We start from the raw sequence: 15,985 nt of genomic DNA on the forward strand, positions 1-15,985 counted from the left end.
GCAAGAGCACTGTTTGATTCATCTCAAAATATAATATACATGTCACTTTAATTTTGAGCATATTATGGTAACTCCATAATTTTGAGCATAGTGATGTTACGCACATTGAACTATGTAAATTCCACAAATTACACATTTGTGAATAATATTACAGCCAAAAAAAGAGAAGAGTAAATGAAACATTGAAATAATTATGAAAAACTATATTCACGGCAATCCTCCATAAACTGCCGCGGGGTTGAGTGTCACCGAGTGCTCATTTATTTATATATTTATTTATTTTATTTATTTGTATACAAGACAGTACATTAGGTTTATGAGAGTACATAGCATGATGTCTTTATATTCTTGTAAAGTCTTTACATTCTTGTAAAATTCTTGTTTCGGGCAGGTCCTTAGTTTATTTATTTTTATTTATTTATTTATAACAAGAAGATACGTTGGGTTTTTGAGAATAGAGAGAGTTGAAGTATGACATTCTTGTACAGCCACGAGCACGTATAGCGTTTCAGGCAGATCCTTAATCTAACATATAATTTTAAGAAGGTAATTTCTAGCAAAATTAAAAAAAGAAAATCAGGTACATTGTAAGAAATTGTAACAATATAATGTAACAAAGTATAAAAATTCATTGTAAGAAGATATAAAAATGCATTGTAAGAAGATATAAAAATGCATTGTAAGAAATTAAAAAAAAAATACATTGTATAAGAAATTCGACAGAAAATAAAGTAGGTACATTAAAGTAAATTTAAGGGTTATCCACAGGTACATTGTAGCATAATTTGAGGATTATTGCAAGATATAATGTAGCAAACTATGTGTATAACATGATATAAGATAACAGCAATGATTACAATGGTAAAGTTGTATGGCAATATGTACATATTTTGGGAAATTGGGTAGCACTAGATACAGTGCGAGTTTCAAGCACTAGGTAGGAAACTAGGAGGATGAAATTAGGTACTTTTTGGTTTTATTTTTGAATAAGGCAAAAGTTTGACTGCTTTTCGATTCGTTAGGGAGTGAGTTCCATTGACCAGGTCCCTTTATTTGTATAGAGCGTTTACAGATTAAGTTTAACTCTAGGGATATCAAAGAGATATTTATTTCTGGTGTGGTGATTATGGGTTCTATTACATCTGTCCAAGAAGAGTTTCAGAACAGTGTTTTCACTTAAGTGCAGGGTTTTGTAAATGTAAGTGACACAAGAGAATGTGTGGAGTGAGGTTAAGTTTATCATGTTTAGGAATTTAAACGGGGGGGGGGCTGAGTGTTGTCTGAAAGCCGAGTTTGTTATTGTTCTGATAGCAGACTTCTGCTGGGTGATGATGAATTTGAGGTAGTTTGCAGAGGTCGAGCCCCATGCACAGATACCATATGTAAGGTAGGGATAAATTAGTGCATAGTATAGTAAGAGGAGAGCAGAGATTGGAACATAATATCCGATTTTAGAAAGTATACCAACCGTTTTTGAGACTTAGTTATGTGATTTTGATTACAATAATTGATTATTATATCTTTATTGTTGCTCTGCAGATAAACACTGAGCCATCGGACATGCAGTACATGATTCAGGACCTGTTACTCATCACCATCCCATCTCTGGTAATGGGCAACACAGGGGCACCAGCCTACCTCACCCCATCCCCACCGACACAGCGCATACTCAGCTTCCTCCCTTTAGCATCCATGTTTTCCTTCTTGATTCTTCAGGCACTTATGTACTGGGCCATGCTGGCTTATGTGCGTGCCCAGACATGGTAAGTATTGGCCTATATGCTGCCTTGTCTGTGTGCCCAGACATGGTAAATACTGGGCCATGGTGGCTTATGTGTGTGCCCATACATGATAAGTACATGTCTCATTATAAAGAACACCATGAAGTACATGCTTGATAATAAGAGTTTTGCCTGAGCACATTTCTGGTGAGTAGAGACATTGATAACGTTCAGCCATGGCACTTTTGAGGCTTTCAAACATTTTTAAATAGCATTACCATAAGTATGTATTTAGTTATTTAGTGACATAATTAATACTTTTAACAAGATAATTATCATATATGCTGACGTATAAGTCGACATTTGAAGCCTAAAAAAAATATCTCCTAAACCAGGGGTCGACATGTCCGCCGGACATAAAATGTAAACCTCTACCATTGAGATATAAACAAGTGAAACACCCAACCTAATGCTCGTTGCACACCACTTGCCATATGGACTCGGCCACCAGAGGTCGTCGGGTGAGGGTGTGCTCTGCGCGCTGCTTTCAGTGTTGACCCGGCTGTTAGTGTGGCCGGACCAGGGGCGCGGACCTCCGACTGATTGTTTGGCGTCATGGGGACCCCCCCTCCTCCATCCACCTATCCGCCGTAAGGAGACGATTAGCCCAGAATTATCTGGCAGGACATCGTACCTGGCAGTAGAAGTGGTAGTCCTGGATATGCTCCAGATAAATGTGGCTTATGTTTGTGGGGCGCAGTTCCTCACGAACCATCGAGTATTTGTGAACGTCGGCTCTCCAGCTGTTTATAGGGATTTGATGGCCCGTTGTGATGGTCGCTCGTTCTTCCTCCTTGATGATGCTGGTACAGTCGCTGTTTCTGATGCCGCTGCACCATCACATATGTGGCGCTGCATGGGGTCCCTTTCGAGTTCTCCGACGTTACTTCAGTAAAGATGGGGCGGTGGTGTCCCTAAGAATGAACTGTCTCTTCCGGCCAGTGGCGGGAAGGGGGGGAGTTTTCGAACGGGACTCGGACTGTCGTTTTCTGTCTTCAGTCTCTTATTCTGTCAGCCATCACGTTGATGGGCTACACCATACGCACCTTTTAAGCTGAAGAGCCCAGGACGTGTTTCCGGTGTGGCCTTCAGGGGCACCAAGCGGCGAACTACACTGGTGAGGCGGGAGGTCCTGTGAATTTGTTTCGGGAAGAGAATTTTTGGTCCCCGTTGGTCCCTCCCGACCTGTCGCCTGGTGGTGTGGTGGCGGAGGCTTCCCTGCCGTCTGCTGCCCCTGTGGTGTTGTCGGCTCCCTCGCCTCCGCCGGCTCCCTCGCCACCTCTGGTGGCGCCTACCCTGTCTTCGGTGTCAGCTTTGAAGTGTGGACTTGTGCCCTCCGTCGTCGAAGCTGCTGTGCTGCGGGATCACACCCTGCAAGGCGTGGTGCAGCCGGCGGGAGGCTCTCCTCAGGTGGCTCCTGCTGGTGGCGCCAGTTCCGATGATCAGATCAGCGGCCTGTGACCAATCGTTCACGTACGGTTCGGAGTGTGTTGCCACTTCGTGAGTGCTGCTGTGCTTGAAAATGGGGCCTTTGAGGATTCTGAGGGCACCTCCTCTGTGGAGGGCGATATTGGTGTGTGGGGGACTGGTGTGGTGCTGGGCGGCGGAGTGGGCTCGGCACATGAACCTCTGGCAGAGGTTCATGTGCCTCCTGCTGGTTCCGGTGTGGGTGTCTTTGTGCCGCCGCCTGTGGTGGGGTCCCCAATGGGGGGGGGGGGAGGTGGTCCCACCTCTTGTGACGGATGCTGCGGATGGTGGTGCGTCCCCTGGGCCTTGTGGCGGTTCTCAGAAAGGATGCTTGCCATGGAGATTCAGTGCCCGTGCCTGGGCGGGTGTGTTTCTGGATGTTACCCCTGACGTGCTCCCCCCCTGTGGTGCCTCCTCCTGTGGTGCTGCCCCCAGTGTTGCCGCCCCCTTCCAGGGGTGCCTATCTTGAGGTTATCTTGAGATGATTTCGGGGCTTTAGTGTCCCTGCGGCCCAGTCCTCGACCAGGCCTCCACCCCCAGGAAGCAGCCTGTGACAGCTGACTAACTCCCAGGTACCTATTTACTGCTAGGTAACAGGGGCATTCAGGGTGAAAGAAACTTTTGCCCATTTGTTTCTGCCTCGTGCGGGAATCGAACCCGCGCCACAGAATTACGAGTCCTGCACGCTATCCACCAGGCTACGAGGCCCCTTAGCAACTAGTTACGATATCTATTCACTCTCTTGATGTATTGGATGTCGACAACCTATCCTTCTCGTGGGAACAGGTGGCGCTGGTCCCTCCTCCCCCCTTATGCCCGTTTACTATTTTGGTCCCTCTAATACATACCTTTGTGTCCCGGGTTCTGGATATGTACTGGCCTCGTAGGCGGTTTTCTCCTGAGGACCATCCTGTTGTGTGGCTTCGTTGGGAGGCGTACTGTATCAGGTTTCCGGAGGCGGAGTATCTGCATAAGCACTAGTTGGGGTGGCGTGTCTAGGGTTGGTGGGGAGGGGGTCTTCTTCTCTCCCCCTCCCCTCTCGAAACCCATTGGTGGTAAGTGATGTAATTTGCGTGTGTTGCTGTGTGTGTGTGTGTGTGTGTGTGTGTGTGTGTGTGTGTGTGTGTGTGTGTGTACTCACCTATATGTACTCACCTATATGTGCTTGCAGGATCGAGCATTGACTCTTGGATCCCGCCTTTCTAGCTATCGGTTGTTTACAGCAATGACTCCTGTCCCATTTCCCTATCATACCTAGTTTTAAAAGTATGAATAGTATTTGCTTCCACAACCTGTTCCCCAAGTGCATTCCATTTTTCTACTACTCTCACGCTAAAAGAAAACTTCCTAACATCTCTGTGACTCATCTGAGTTTCCAGTTTCCACCCATGTCCCCTCGTTCTGTTATTATTACGTGTGAACATTTCATCTATTTCCACTTTGTCAATTCCCCTGAGTATTTTATATGTCCCTATCATATCTCCTCTCTCCCTTCTTTTCTCTAGTGTCGTATGGTTCAGTTCCTTCTGCCGCTCTTCATATCCCATCCCTCGTAGCTCTGGGACAAGCCTCGTCGCAAACCTCTGAACCTTCTCCAGTTTCTTTGTGTTTCTTCAGGTGGGGGCTCCATGATGGTGCGGCATACTCTAAGACGGGTCTCACGTAGGCAGTGTAAAGCGCCCTAAAAGCTTCCTCATTTAGGTTTCTGAATGAAGTTCTAATTTTCGCCAGTGTAGAGTACGCTGCTGTCGTTATCCTATTTATATGTGCCTCAGGAGTTAGATTAGGTGTCACATCCACTCCCAGGTCTCTTTCTCGAATCGTTACAGGTAGGCTGTTCCCCTTCATTGTGTACTGTCCCTTTGGTCTCCTGTCACCTGATCCCATTTCCATAACTTTACATTTACTGGTGTTAAACTCCAGTAGCCATTTCCCTGACCATCTCTGCAGCTTGTTTAAGTCCTCTTGGAGGATCCTACAATCCTCGTCTGTCACAACTCTTCTCATTAATTTTGCGTCATCTGCAAACATTGACATGTATGATTCCACTCCTGTAAACATATCATTTACGTAAATTAGAAAGAGGATTGGTCCCAGCACCGATCCTTGAGGTACTCCACTTGTTACTGTTCGCCAGTCCGACTTTTCGCCCCTTACCATTACCCTCTGGCTCCTTCCTGTTAGGTAGTTCTTCACCCATACTAGGGCCTTTCCGCTTACTCCTGCCTGCCTCTCAAGTTTGTTTAGCAGTCTCATGTGCGGTACCGTATCAAAGGCCTTTTGGCAGTCAAGAAATATGCAGTCTGCCCAGCCTTCTCTGTCCTGCCTTATCCTTGTTACTTTATCATAGAATTCTAAAAGGTTTGTTAGGCATGATTTCCCTGTCCAGAACCCATGTTGGTGCTTGTTTACAAACCCAATGCTCTCCAGGTGTTCAAGTCTTAGCCTAATTATTCTTTCAAGTATTTTGCAGGGGATGCTTGTCAGTGATACGGGTCTGTAGTTAAGTGCCTCCTCCCTATCACCTTTTTTGAAAATCGGTACGACATTTGCCTCCTTCCAGCAACTGGGCAATTCTCCCGACATAAGTGACTCATTAAAGATCATTGCCAGAGGCACGCCGAGAGCCTGCGCTGCCTCTTTAAGTATCCACGGTGATACTTTGTCTGGTCCAACAGCTTTATTTGCATCCAGTGTTGTCAACTGTTTCATTACATCCTCTGCTGTCACCTCTATATCTGATAGTCTTTCATCTTGGGTAATCTCTTCTAACAAAGGGAGCTGCTCAGGCTCGGTTGTGAACACTCCATGGAATTTTGCATTCAGTACCTCGCAGATTTCCTTGTCGCTTTCTGTATATGCCCCTTCTGTTTTCCTCAGTCTTGTCACTTGGTCATTTACCGACATCTTCCTTCTTATATGGCTATGTAGTAATTTTGGTTGCTTTTTCGCTTTGACTGCAATATCATTCTCATAATTTCTTTCCGACACTCGTCTTATGTTAATGTAATCATTCCTAGCTCTGTTACATCTAATCCTGTTGTCCTCTGTCCTTTGTCTTCTGTACTTCCTCCACTCCCTCCTGCTTCTCACCTTTGCTTCTTGACACTGTCTATTAAACCATGGGTTATTATATTCCCTCCTGCTTTTTTCCTTTATTGTTGGAATAAATCTATCTTCAGCCTCCTTGCATTTCAATATGACTTGGTTCATCATACCTTGCACTGTTTTTCCTCTAAGTTCTTCCTCCCACTGCACTTCTCCCAGGTAGTCCCTTATCCTTCTGTAGTCCCCTTTTCTGTAATCAAGTCTCCTTTCCCGGACCTCTTGTCCTTTGGTCACAATTTTAAACTCCATCATGTAGTCAAAGACTAGGACACAATGGTCACTAGCTCCTAGTGGTATTTCATGTTCCAACTGCTCGATGTCTTCTACATTCTGAGTGATAATGAGATCTAATAGGCTGGGCGTATCTCCTCCTCTTTCCCTAGTATCTTCTTCCACATGCTGTGTTAGGAAATTCCTGTCAATAACGTCTACCAGCTTCGCTCCCCAGGTCTCTTCCCCGCCATGGGGATTCCTCGTTTCCCAATCTATCTCTCCGTGATTTAGGTCCCCCATGACCAGCAGCTTCGCTCTCATTCTATGCGCTAAAGTTGCTGCCCTCTGCAGTTCATCCATACATGTCTTGTTGCTGTCCGCGTACTCCTGCCTGGGCCTTCTACTGTTTGGTGGGGGATTGTAGAGTATCAAGATTACAATCTTCTTCCCATCCACTGTCAGAGTTCCATGTATGAAGCTCGTGCTTTCATTGGTACCCGGATTTTCCAACTCATCAAACTTCCATTTCCGCTTTATTAGTAGTGCCACTCCTCCTCCCTGTCTCTGTGTCCTTTCTTTTCTTATCACCTGGTACCCCTCTGGAAAGATTGCATCCGAGATCATACCATTTATTTTAGTTTCCACTATTGCCACTATGTCTGGGTCTGCCTCACTAACTCTTTTATCTCTTCTGCTTTATTGGCTACCCCATCAGCATTGGTGTACCAAACCTTGAGACTCTTCTTGGAAACTCGGGTGTCAGAGTTCCCCCTTTCACCAGGGGTCTGGGGGGAACTGGGGGGTGTCTGGGGGGCAAGTGGGGGCTGTGGGGGTGAGTGGGGGGGTGCTAGGGGGGTGCCTGGGAGTGCCTGGTAGGCGAATGGGGTCTGGGCATCTAGGGGGGTAGGAAGGGCATAATGGGTCTGAAAGTTAGGGGTCTGAATAGCATAGGGGGGCTGAGAAATAGAGTGAGACTGAGAGTCAGATAGAGGTTGAGAGGTTGGGGGGGAGAGGGATACTGAGGGCGGAGAGCTGAGATGAGAATGGAGCATGGGTGCTGGGAGTGGAAGAGAGGGCCGGTATATTAGTTAGGGGGGAATCGGGGGTAGGTGGGGGTTTTGGGGTAGAAGAGGGGAAGAGGGAGATGGGGGAAGGTGTTAGGGGGTCACAAGGTGAGGGGGTTAAATGTGGGTTGGAGGTGCATAGGAGGGGTGAGGGTTGGGTGGGGTTTGGGGGTGAGTGGAAGAGGGGTGCAGTGGAAGCTGGGATGGAGTAGATGGAATTGAAGTCAATGGGATAGAAGGGGCAGGGGAGTAGGAAGGGGTATTTGGGGAGGGGGGATGGGAAGGTGGGCTTGGGGAGGGCATGGCTTGACCCACTGGGGTCGCTGACAAGTGTGATGTAGCAGGGGCAGGGGAATCGTTGGGGAGGTGCAAATGTGGAAGGGACAGGGGGGTTTTGGGAGGCTGAGGCAGGGGGGAGGTATAGGAGGGCTGAGTTGGGGAGGATGCGACCTGGGAGGTGACCTGGGAGGTGGCCTGGGAGGTGACCTGGATTATGACCTGGGAGGTGAGACTACCTGAAAGGCTAGTTCGGTGTCGTTGTTGCCATCTATTTTTGTGGGCTATTTGCTCATCTTTCGTCATAAACCTCTCTATAAACACATTGTAATGGGTTTCACTTCCTCTGAGTAAATGCTTGGTCCTCATTATGTACTCCACTGCCTCCTCATTGGAGAATTGCACCAGAACAGGTCTATTCTTGGTACAATTGTAAGGTCCAACCCGTCGATTTATATCCACCTCGTGTTCTGCCATTCCTGCTCCAATACACCTCAATATCTCGTGCAATTCGTATTTTTCTGTTTCTATTCTCTCTTGTCTTGTTGGTGCCCTAGATTCGAATAATCCATGTATTATAATAGACCGTCTCCTCGGTAATTCATTGTCATGCTGGTAGCCTGTCCCCTGGGGATTCCCCATCCCAACCGTAGTCACTAACCCATCCCCCACTAATCCTCTATCCTTAGCCATGCTGCTAATCCTTCCTAATTCGTTTGTGATACGAGCACATTCCCTCTCCCAGTCCTCTCTTCCCTTCCTAATCTCTTCCTGAACATAGAGCATAAGTTCTTGTTTCTGCCTCTCTACCGCATCCTGTATTTGCTGAAATACCTCACTTTTAATCCCCTGGATTAGATCCTCCAACCAATCACTCCTTCTCTCTACAAATTTCCCTATTAATTTGTCTATAAATCTGTCCTCCTCCTCATCCCTGCTGGTGATTGACCTTGAACCCCTTCTAGTCATTGCAGTAACAATCTAGCCAAAAAGGCGCTCCTCAATACCTTGCACAATCTGCTAACACAATAGGTGAGTGAATCTCCAATCGTCGTCCCACGTGGTGGTATAAGGGTTGCTGCCGGGAGGTGAGGTCACGCGGTCAGAGGTCGGTGAGGCCTGCTTCCACACTGCACACTGCCACTGCACACTATTTTGAATTACGCTAATTAAACTGTTTTTCTTCACTACCTTATGGCTCTGGTCAAAACCCAAGGTTTTTTCATTCACTTGTACACTCTTTTTCACTTCGAGTTTGCCTGATTACCCCTCCCACTCCACTAGTGAACCAGGAGCTCCCAACCCCACGTCCACCCAACGCGATGGTCACAAGACAAGGTGTGTGTGTGTGTGCGCGCGTGCGTGCGTGCGCGCGCGTGCGCACGCGTGTGTGTGTGTGTGTGTGTGTGTGTGTGTGTGTGTGTGTGTGTGTGTGTGTGTGTGTGTGTGTGTGTGTGTGTGTGTGTGTGTGTGTGTGTGTGCGTGCGTGCGCGCCTTCTGGTGTTTGTTGTGGCGTGTTTTGTGTTTCCATTTTTGCCGATCCCTGCATGTTGCTGTGTTTTTTCATGTATGTGTTGGGTGTGGTTCTGTATTTAGTTCCCGGTTCCTGTGCCTTCCGGTGTTTGTTTGTGTGTGGGTGTTTTTTCTTCTCGATTGCTGCGTGTTCCGGGATTGTGTTTGTAAATGTGTTGGTTTTTTGCATTGTACCTGTAGCCATTCTAGCTTGGTTTGTCCCTAAAGCTTTATGTTTTTCCGTGTGTACCCCTTGTGCTTCATGTGTTTCCTGTATACATGCCATGTTTTATGTGTTGTGCTAGTTTTGTATTTTGTGTTGCTCTTTATTTTCCTGTTCTTGCCTTTGTTTTGGACCGTGCTTGTAGCCCGTGTGGATTCCTTACTGTTCATTTGTACTGTTCTTTGTCATATTTTTTGTAAGTTTTTTTATTGTATTTGTGCTCTTTCATAAATAATAAAAAAAGCTTGCCATAACTCGCAGCCGAGGGAGTGAGGGAGGGAGGGTGGGTGGGAAGGAGGTAAGCAGTCAGACAGGGAGGGAAAGGAAGGCAGGCAAGGAGCTAGGGTGAGTGGGAAGGCAGGTATAGGCAGGTAGGTAGGGAGGGAGGGAGGAGTGCAGTCAGGGGGCGAGGTAAGGAGTTAGAGAAGGCGTCTTCTGCTCACAGATTCCACTACAACAATCTGGGTTGATAGGTAAGCACAACGCCAGTCAGCTGATGGTTGCTTCATGCCAGGACTACTACACCGTGTCGTCAAATGTTTTTCAAACAGAGACAAAAAGCCTAATGTGTGTATATATATACACCCTTGCTTCCTGTCCCCGACACAGTGCATTATTCATTTAAAGGGTCATCATAATTCAGGTCTTCGTGATACATTTAGTCAGATGTTTACAGTTTTTCTTTAGGGCATCAGAAGCAATGGTTTTCAATTCACTGAAGAAAGAAAACAGATTTCCAATCTGTGAACAAGCGTCTGCACGTGTTGTCAGTCCAAAGATTATAATGTCTAGAATAGGGAAAAAGTTTCCAACTTGAATTTTTTTGTTTTAATGAGAAGTACCTCTTCTGTTGATCCATCATTTCTACTAAGACGCACACTTCGTTTTTGTTCCCATTTTTCCCATCACTGATCTGCATCTGGACACATACTCCTAGCTGGCTTTGAATTCATATTCACTAAATTTGTCTCTAGTTTCCCGAAGATAGGTTTCATAGACTCAAGAAAATTTGTGGCAACAAGGATGTTCACATCCTTTGACGGCAGGACCTTGTTTGTTCTGTTCATTCATATTATCATGTCATTCCAATGAATTGTGAGAAAGTGTTTCCAGATTCTCCATTTTTTTGCTCAATCTTTCTGCCTCTCGCCTTGTATTCACATTGTCAGAGATAGAGAATCCAGTACACGATTTATTTTCTCGAACCCCCCCCCCCTCCATACAGAGCCCGAACAGCATCAAAATGTGCTGACCATCGTGTGTCACAGACGCTTGACCATAAAAAAAATTCCTAAAGAGTATGTCAATACATTCCAGCGATGAGTAGAACCAGCAAAAAATGAATACAGATGCTGAAAAAATCAAAGAATTTAAGTCTGTAGACAACATTATTGCTTTTACTCCCCCCAAGTTCAAGCTGTGTCCAACACAGGGGACATAGATGGCACTCTCATATAGTTGGTGACTCCGTGCTTGCAATCCAGTATATCGTCCAGACATATTTGAGGCATTATCGTATGACTGATCACGGCAGTTTTAGTGGAATTTAGTTCTCATTAAGAAAATCCACGACAATTTGTTAAATTCTTTGCTTCACGAGAACAGATGGGGATGAACATAAGAGAAACATTCCACAGGCTCACAGCCTTTAGTGTATTGGACAGTGAATGTCATTTTTTTATGTATATATACAAGAAGGTATTGGGTTTTAACATTGGGTTTATTAGCGTACATAATATTGTTGACCAGACCACACACTAGAAGGTGAAGGGACGACGACGTTTCGGTCCGTCCTGGACCATTCTCGAGTCGATGTTCTGTTCATTCTGAATCAAGGTTCATGTTCTGAATCGACTTGAGAATGGTCCAGGATGGACCGAAACGTCGTCGTCCCTTCACCTTCTAGTGTGTGGTCTGGTCAATATTCTTCAGCCACGTTCTTGTGACTCATCGCCTATATAGTATTGATGTTTTTGCAATCTTGCAAAGCCACTAATACGCATAGCGTTTTGGGCAGGTCCTTAATCTAAAAAGATAATATTAAGTAGGTAATTTGTAGCAAAATTTGAAGAATATTAATACTGTAGGTATATTGTAAGAAAATTTGAAGAATATCAGTCAGTGTAGTAAAATTTGAGGATTATCAACAGGTACATTTTAGCATAATTTGAGGACTATTATTAGGTACATTGTAGCAAAAATTTGCGTTCAACATAACTATAAGTTGATAGCAATGATTACATTTGTGAAATTGCATGTCTTAGGCACATATATTAGTGGAATGGGTAGTACAATATACAGTGCAAGTTTAAAGCACTAGGTAGGAAACTATGAGGAAGAAATTAGGTACTTTCTGAAGTGAGCCATGTCGGCTCCCTGAAGCTAACGGACTGATATCCATTATATTATTCTAGAGCATCAGTTAATTGGAGATCTTTGCCTACCGGAAGTCACGAGCCAGAACCTAGTTTCCTCAGAGAGAGGCATGGAGCATTGGCTTATGAACACCACTTTGTGAGATTATAGTCATGTTTATTTATTTATTTATTTATATGTATACAAGAAGGTACATTGGGATTGTGAGGATACATAGCATAGTAATTACATTCTTGTAAAGCCACTAGTACGCGCAGCGTTTCGGGCAGGTCCTTAATCTAAGGACAATGTAAGGACTAGGGACAATGTCTGCCATTGACCAGGGGCCCGTATCGCCCAGAAAGGTAGGAGGACCATTTCACACCCCAACTGGTAAACATTGCAATCCAACTTTAAACAGAGCCCAAGAACTCCCCCAAGAGGAAACAATAAACAAGGAAATATCCACTCAAACTAGCGCGGCCGCTCGTCGGCGACCCCATTAGCGGCCTTGGGCCGGCCCAAGCGCTCTCACCGGCAGTTAGTTGACTGATGTCGTATAGAGCAGACGTTATCGCTGGCCTCATTCTCCTGTGAATTATACCTTGTGTGGTATGAACGGTGGCCAAGTGTTTTAGTGTACTCGGGCTGCATGCTTCTATAGGGTTCCCTACCATAGGCGCCCGGAACGGTACTACACCTGCGTATTCAGGGTTTTCTTTCCTGAAACGTTCGGGGATACATTCCCATTGAAATTGGTGCTGCTTGTGATTAGCCTCGCCCTTGGGGTTGAGGGGGGGGGGAGGTAGTGGGTCTTTCCGTCTGGCCCTGGGTAGGGCCTGATTTTGTTGCAGGTTGGGGGTGCACCGTGTTAGCCTAGCTTGCATATGTGCGGCGGCCATGACTCTTTCTGGCCTCAGGTTGTTTGTGGTATTTTTTCGAGGATTTCAGTTTTTATTTCCCTGGAGGTGGTGTTCCTAGTTTACATTATTCGCCTGCATAACAGTGGAAACTGCCTCTTCCTAAAGCCTTCACCACCAACATGCTCCTTAACTTCATTCTAACATCAAAAAACCTCCAGCTAGACATCTAGAATGTTTCATCACGGCCTCCCCCACTGCACTGCCTCCGAAAGCCACACACCATGTGTTCCCCGGCTGCTTGTTCAACACCTGCAAACAACCCATTATTCTGCTGGCTGACCGTTCAACTCCTGCAGCACTTCATCATGACGACACCTACCGGTGTATATAAGCGATGGCCGGCGACAAAAGTTCGATTTGAATAATCCCCAGATTATTCAAATTTGCACTTTGCTCAACTGCTGAGTGTAGCAGTACACAGTTACTCCCTCAGTTACTCATGCAGTACAGTGCGACCATGTACCCCCAGGATATGACTTTCCTAACCATCCTTCTGAAATAATTAACGTCAGAAGGACAGTGATCTCGTAACAAGAGCAAGGAAAACTGCTGAAGATGACAGGAATATTAAACCAGAGTATAACCCAACCCTCAACGAACCACCGTGGCAAATTGTATTTATTTATTTATTTATTTATTTATTTATGCATATACAAGAATGTACATAAGGAATGCGAGGATACAAATATGGTAATTACAGTCTTGTAAAACCACTAGCACGCGCAGCGTTTCGGGCAGGTCCTTAATCTAAGAAAATTTTAAGGAGGTAAATACTTGCAAAATTTATAGACAAAAAAATAACAGATTACATGAAATGAAAAAAAAAGAGAGAAAATTGTAGGTACAGTATATTAAAGCACATAGGTAGCTAAGATTGATTGCAATGACAGCTTAAAATGGTAGTTGACAACAAATTGGTAGTCACAATACAGCATATGGCTAGCACATTAAAGACAGCAATGAACACAATGATAAGGTTGTTTGATATTACATAAAAATTAGGAGATTGGGTAACACTAGGTACAGAGCAAATTTAAAGCTCAGTGTAGGAAACTAAGAAGATGAAGTTAGGTACTTTTTGGTTTTGCTTTTAAATAAGGCAAAAGTTTTACAGTTTTTCAATTCACTAGGGAGTGAGTTCCATAGACTAGGTCCCTTAATTTGCATAGTGTTTACACAGATTAAGTTTGACCCTGGGGATATCAAAGAGATATTTATTTCTGGTGTGGTGATAATGGGTCCTATTACATCTGTCCAGGGAGAGTTTCAGAGCATGGTTTGCATTTAAGAACAGGGTTTTGTAAATGTAGTTGACACAAGAGAATGTGTGGAGGGAGTTAATATTTAGCAAGTTTAGGGATTTAAACAAGGGAGCTGAGTGTTGTCTGAAAGCAGAGTTAGTTATTATTCTGATAGCAGATTTTTGCTGTGTGATGATGGGCTTAAGGTGGTTTGCAGTGGTAGACCCCCATGCACAGATACCATAATTAAGATAGGGGTAGATTAGTGCATAATATAGTGAGAGGAGAGCAGAGTTAGGAACATAATATCTGATTTTGGAGAGTATACCAACTGTCTTAGAGACTTTCTTAGTTATGTGTTGAATGTGGGTGCTGAAGTTGGGTCTCTTGTCTAGGAATAGGCCAAGAAACTTGCCATCATTTTTATTACTGATGTTAATGTTGTCTATCTGTAGCTGAATTGCATTTGATGATTTGCTTCCAAATAAGATGTAGCAAGTCTTTTCGATGTTTAATGTTAGTTTGTTCGTTGACATCCATAAGTGGACTTTTTTAAATTCATTATTCACAACATTATTTAGTGTATGTGGGTTGAGGTTTGAGTAGATAAGGGTAGTATCGTCAGCAAACAATATAGGTTTGAGAATATTAGAGACATTAGGCAGATCGTTTATATATATAAGAAATAGAAGAGGTCCTAAGATGCTGCCCTGTGGCACTCCAACGGTAATTGGTAGAGTGGAAGAAGTTGTATCATTGATGGTTACTTATTGGTGTCTGTCACTAAGATAGGATCGGATGTAGTCAAGGGCAAGGCCTCGAATTCCATAATGCTGGAGTTTAAGTAAGAGGTAGTTGTGATTAACAGTATCAAAGGCTTTTCTTAGGTCAATGAAGAGTCCAATCGGAAACTCATTTTTGTCAAGGGCTGAGTAGATAATGTCAAGGAGACTAATGATTGCATCGTTGGTGCTCTTTTGGGACCGGAAGCCAAACTGGCAGGGGTTGAGTATGTCGAATTTTACGAGGTAGGAATAGAGCTGTTTGTAAATAATTTTTTCAAATATTTTTGATAGAATGGGTAGATTTGATATTGGTCTATAATTGTTTATGTCCGCCGGATTGCCTCCTTTATGGACTGGCGTTACTCTTGCTTTTTTGAGGATATCAGGGAAGGTGTGATACTCTATAGATTTGTTGAACAGTAGTGCTATGGGTGGGGCAAGGGCATGGGAGGCTCTCTTGTACACAATGGACGGAATTTCACTGGTGTTCCCTGCCTTGGTTTTTAGAGAGTGTATGATGGACACAACATCTGCCGGGCTGATTGGTGAAAGGAGAAGAGAGTTTGGATAGCTGCCTGAGAGATATGTGTTAATATGTGTCTGAGTCTGTGGGATTTTACTGGCAAGATTAGCACCAACCGATGAAAAGAAACTATTAAATTCATTTGCCATTTCTAAATCAGTTGACGGTATATCCCCATCCTTGTAGAGTTTTATTTGGTTATGTGAGTGTTGTTTAGTTCCTAGGATACTAGAGATAGTTTTCCAAGTGCTTTTCATGTTGCCTTTTGCTTCATTGAATCTATTCACATAATATGCAAGTTTTGCCTTTCTTATGATACTGGTAAGCATTGATGAGTACCTTTTAGCTACTTCCTTTGAAACTAGGCCAATCCTAACTTTCTTTTCATATTCATGTTTCTTGTTGATTGAGTTGAGAATGCCACTTGTGAGCCATGGATTGTTTAATCTTTTGTCAGTTACTTGCTTGGTAAGAAGGGGACAATGAAGGTTGTAGAGGCTTAGAGTTTTGGAGA

At 44.4% G+C, this 15,985-nt stretch overlaps 1 protein-coding gene across 4 annotated transcripts in view; it reads left to right on the forward strand.

Moving 5' to 3' along the window:
* The window catches only part of LOC123745939 (polyamine-transporting ATPase 13A3), a 193,840-nt gene that overhangs the window by 149,897 nt on the left and 27,958 nt on the right, over nucleotides 1–15,985 (forward strand). For all 4 annotated transcript variants that reach the window (XM_069314070.1, XM_069314068.1, XM_069314071.1 and 1 more), the window contains exon 19: nucleotides 1,540–1,763. In XM_069314070.1, the coding sequence (XP_069170171.1) occupies nucleotides 1,540–1,763 (224 nt within the window). The remainder of the gene's footprint in view (nucleotides 1–1,539; nucleotides 1,764–15,985) is intronic.

This window comes from Procambarus clarkii, chromosome 78, assembly GCF_040958095.1.
Source record: "Procambarus clarkii isolate CNS0578487 chromosome 78, FALCON_Pclarkii_2.0, whole genome shotgun sequence".
In the NCBI taxonomy this organism is placed as follows: Eukaryota; Metazoa; Arthropoda; class Malacostraca; order Decapoda; family Cambaridae; genus Procambarus; species Procambarus clarkii.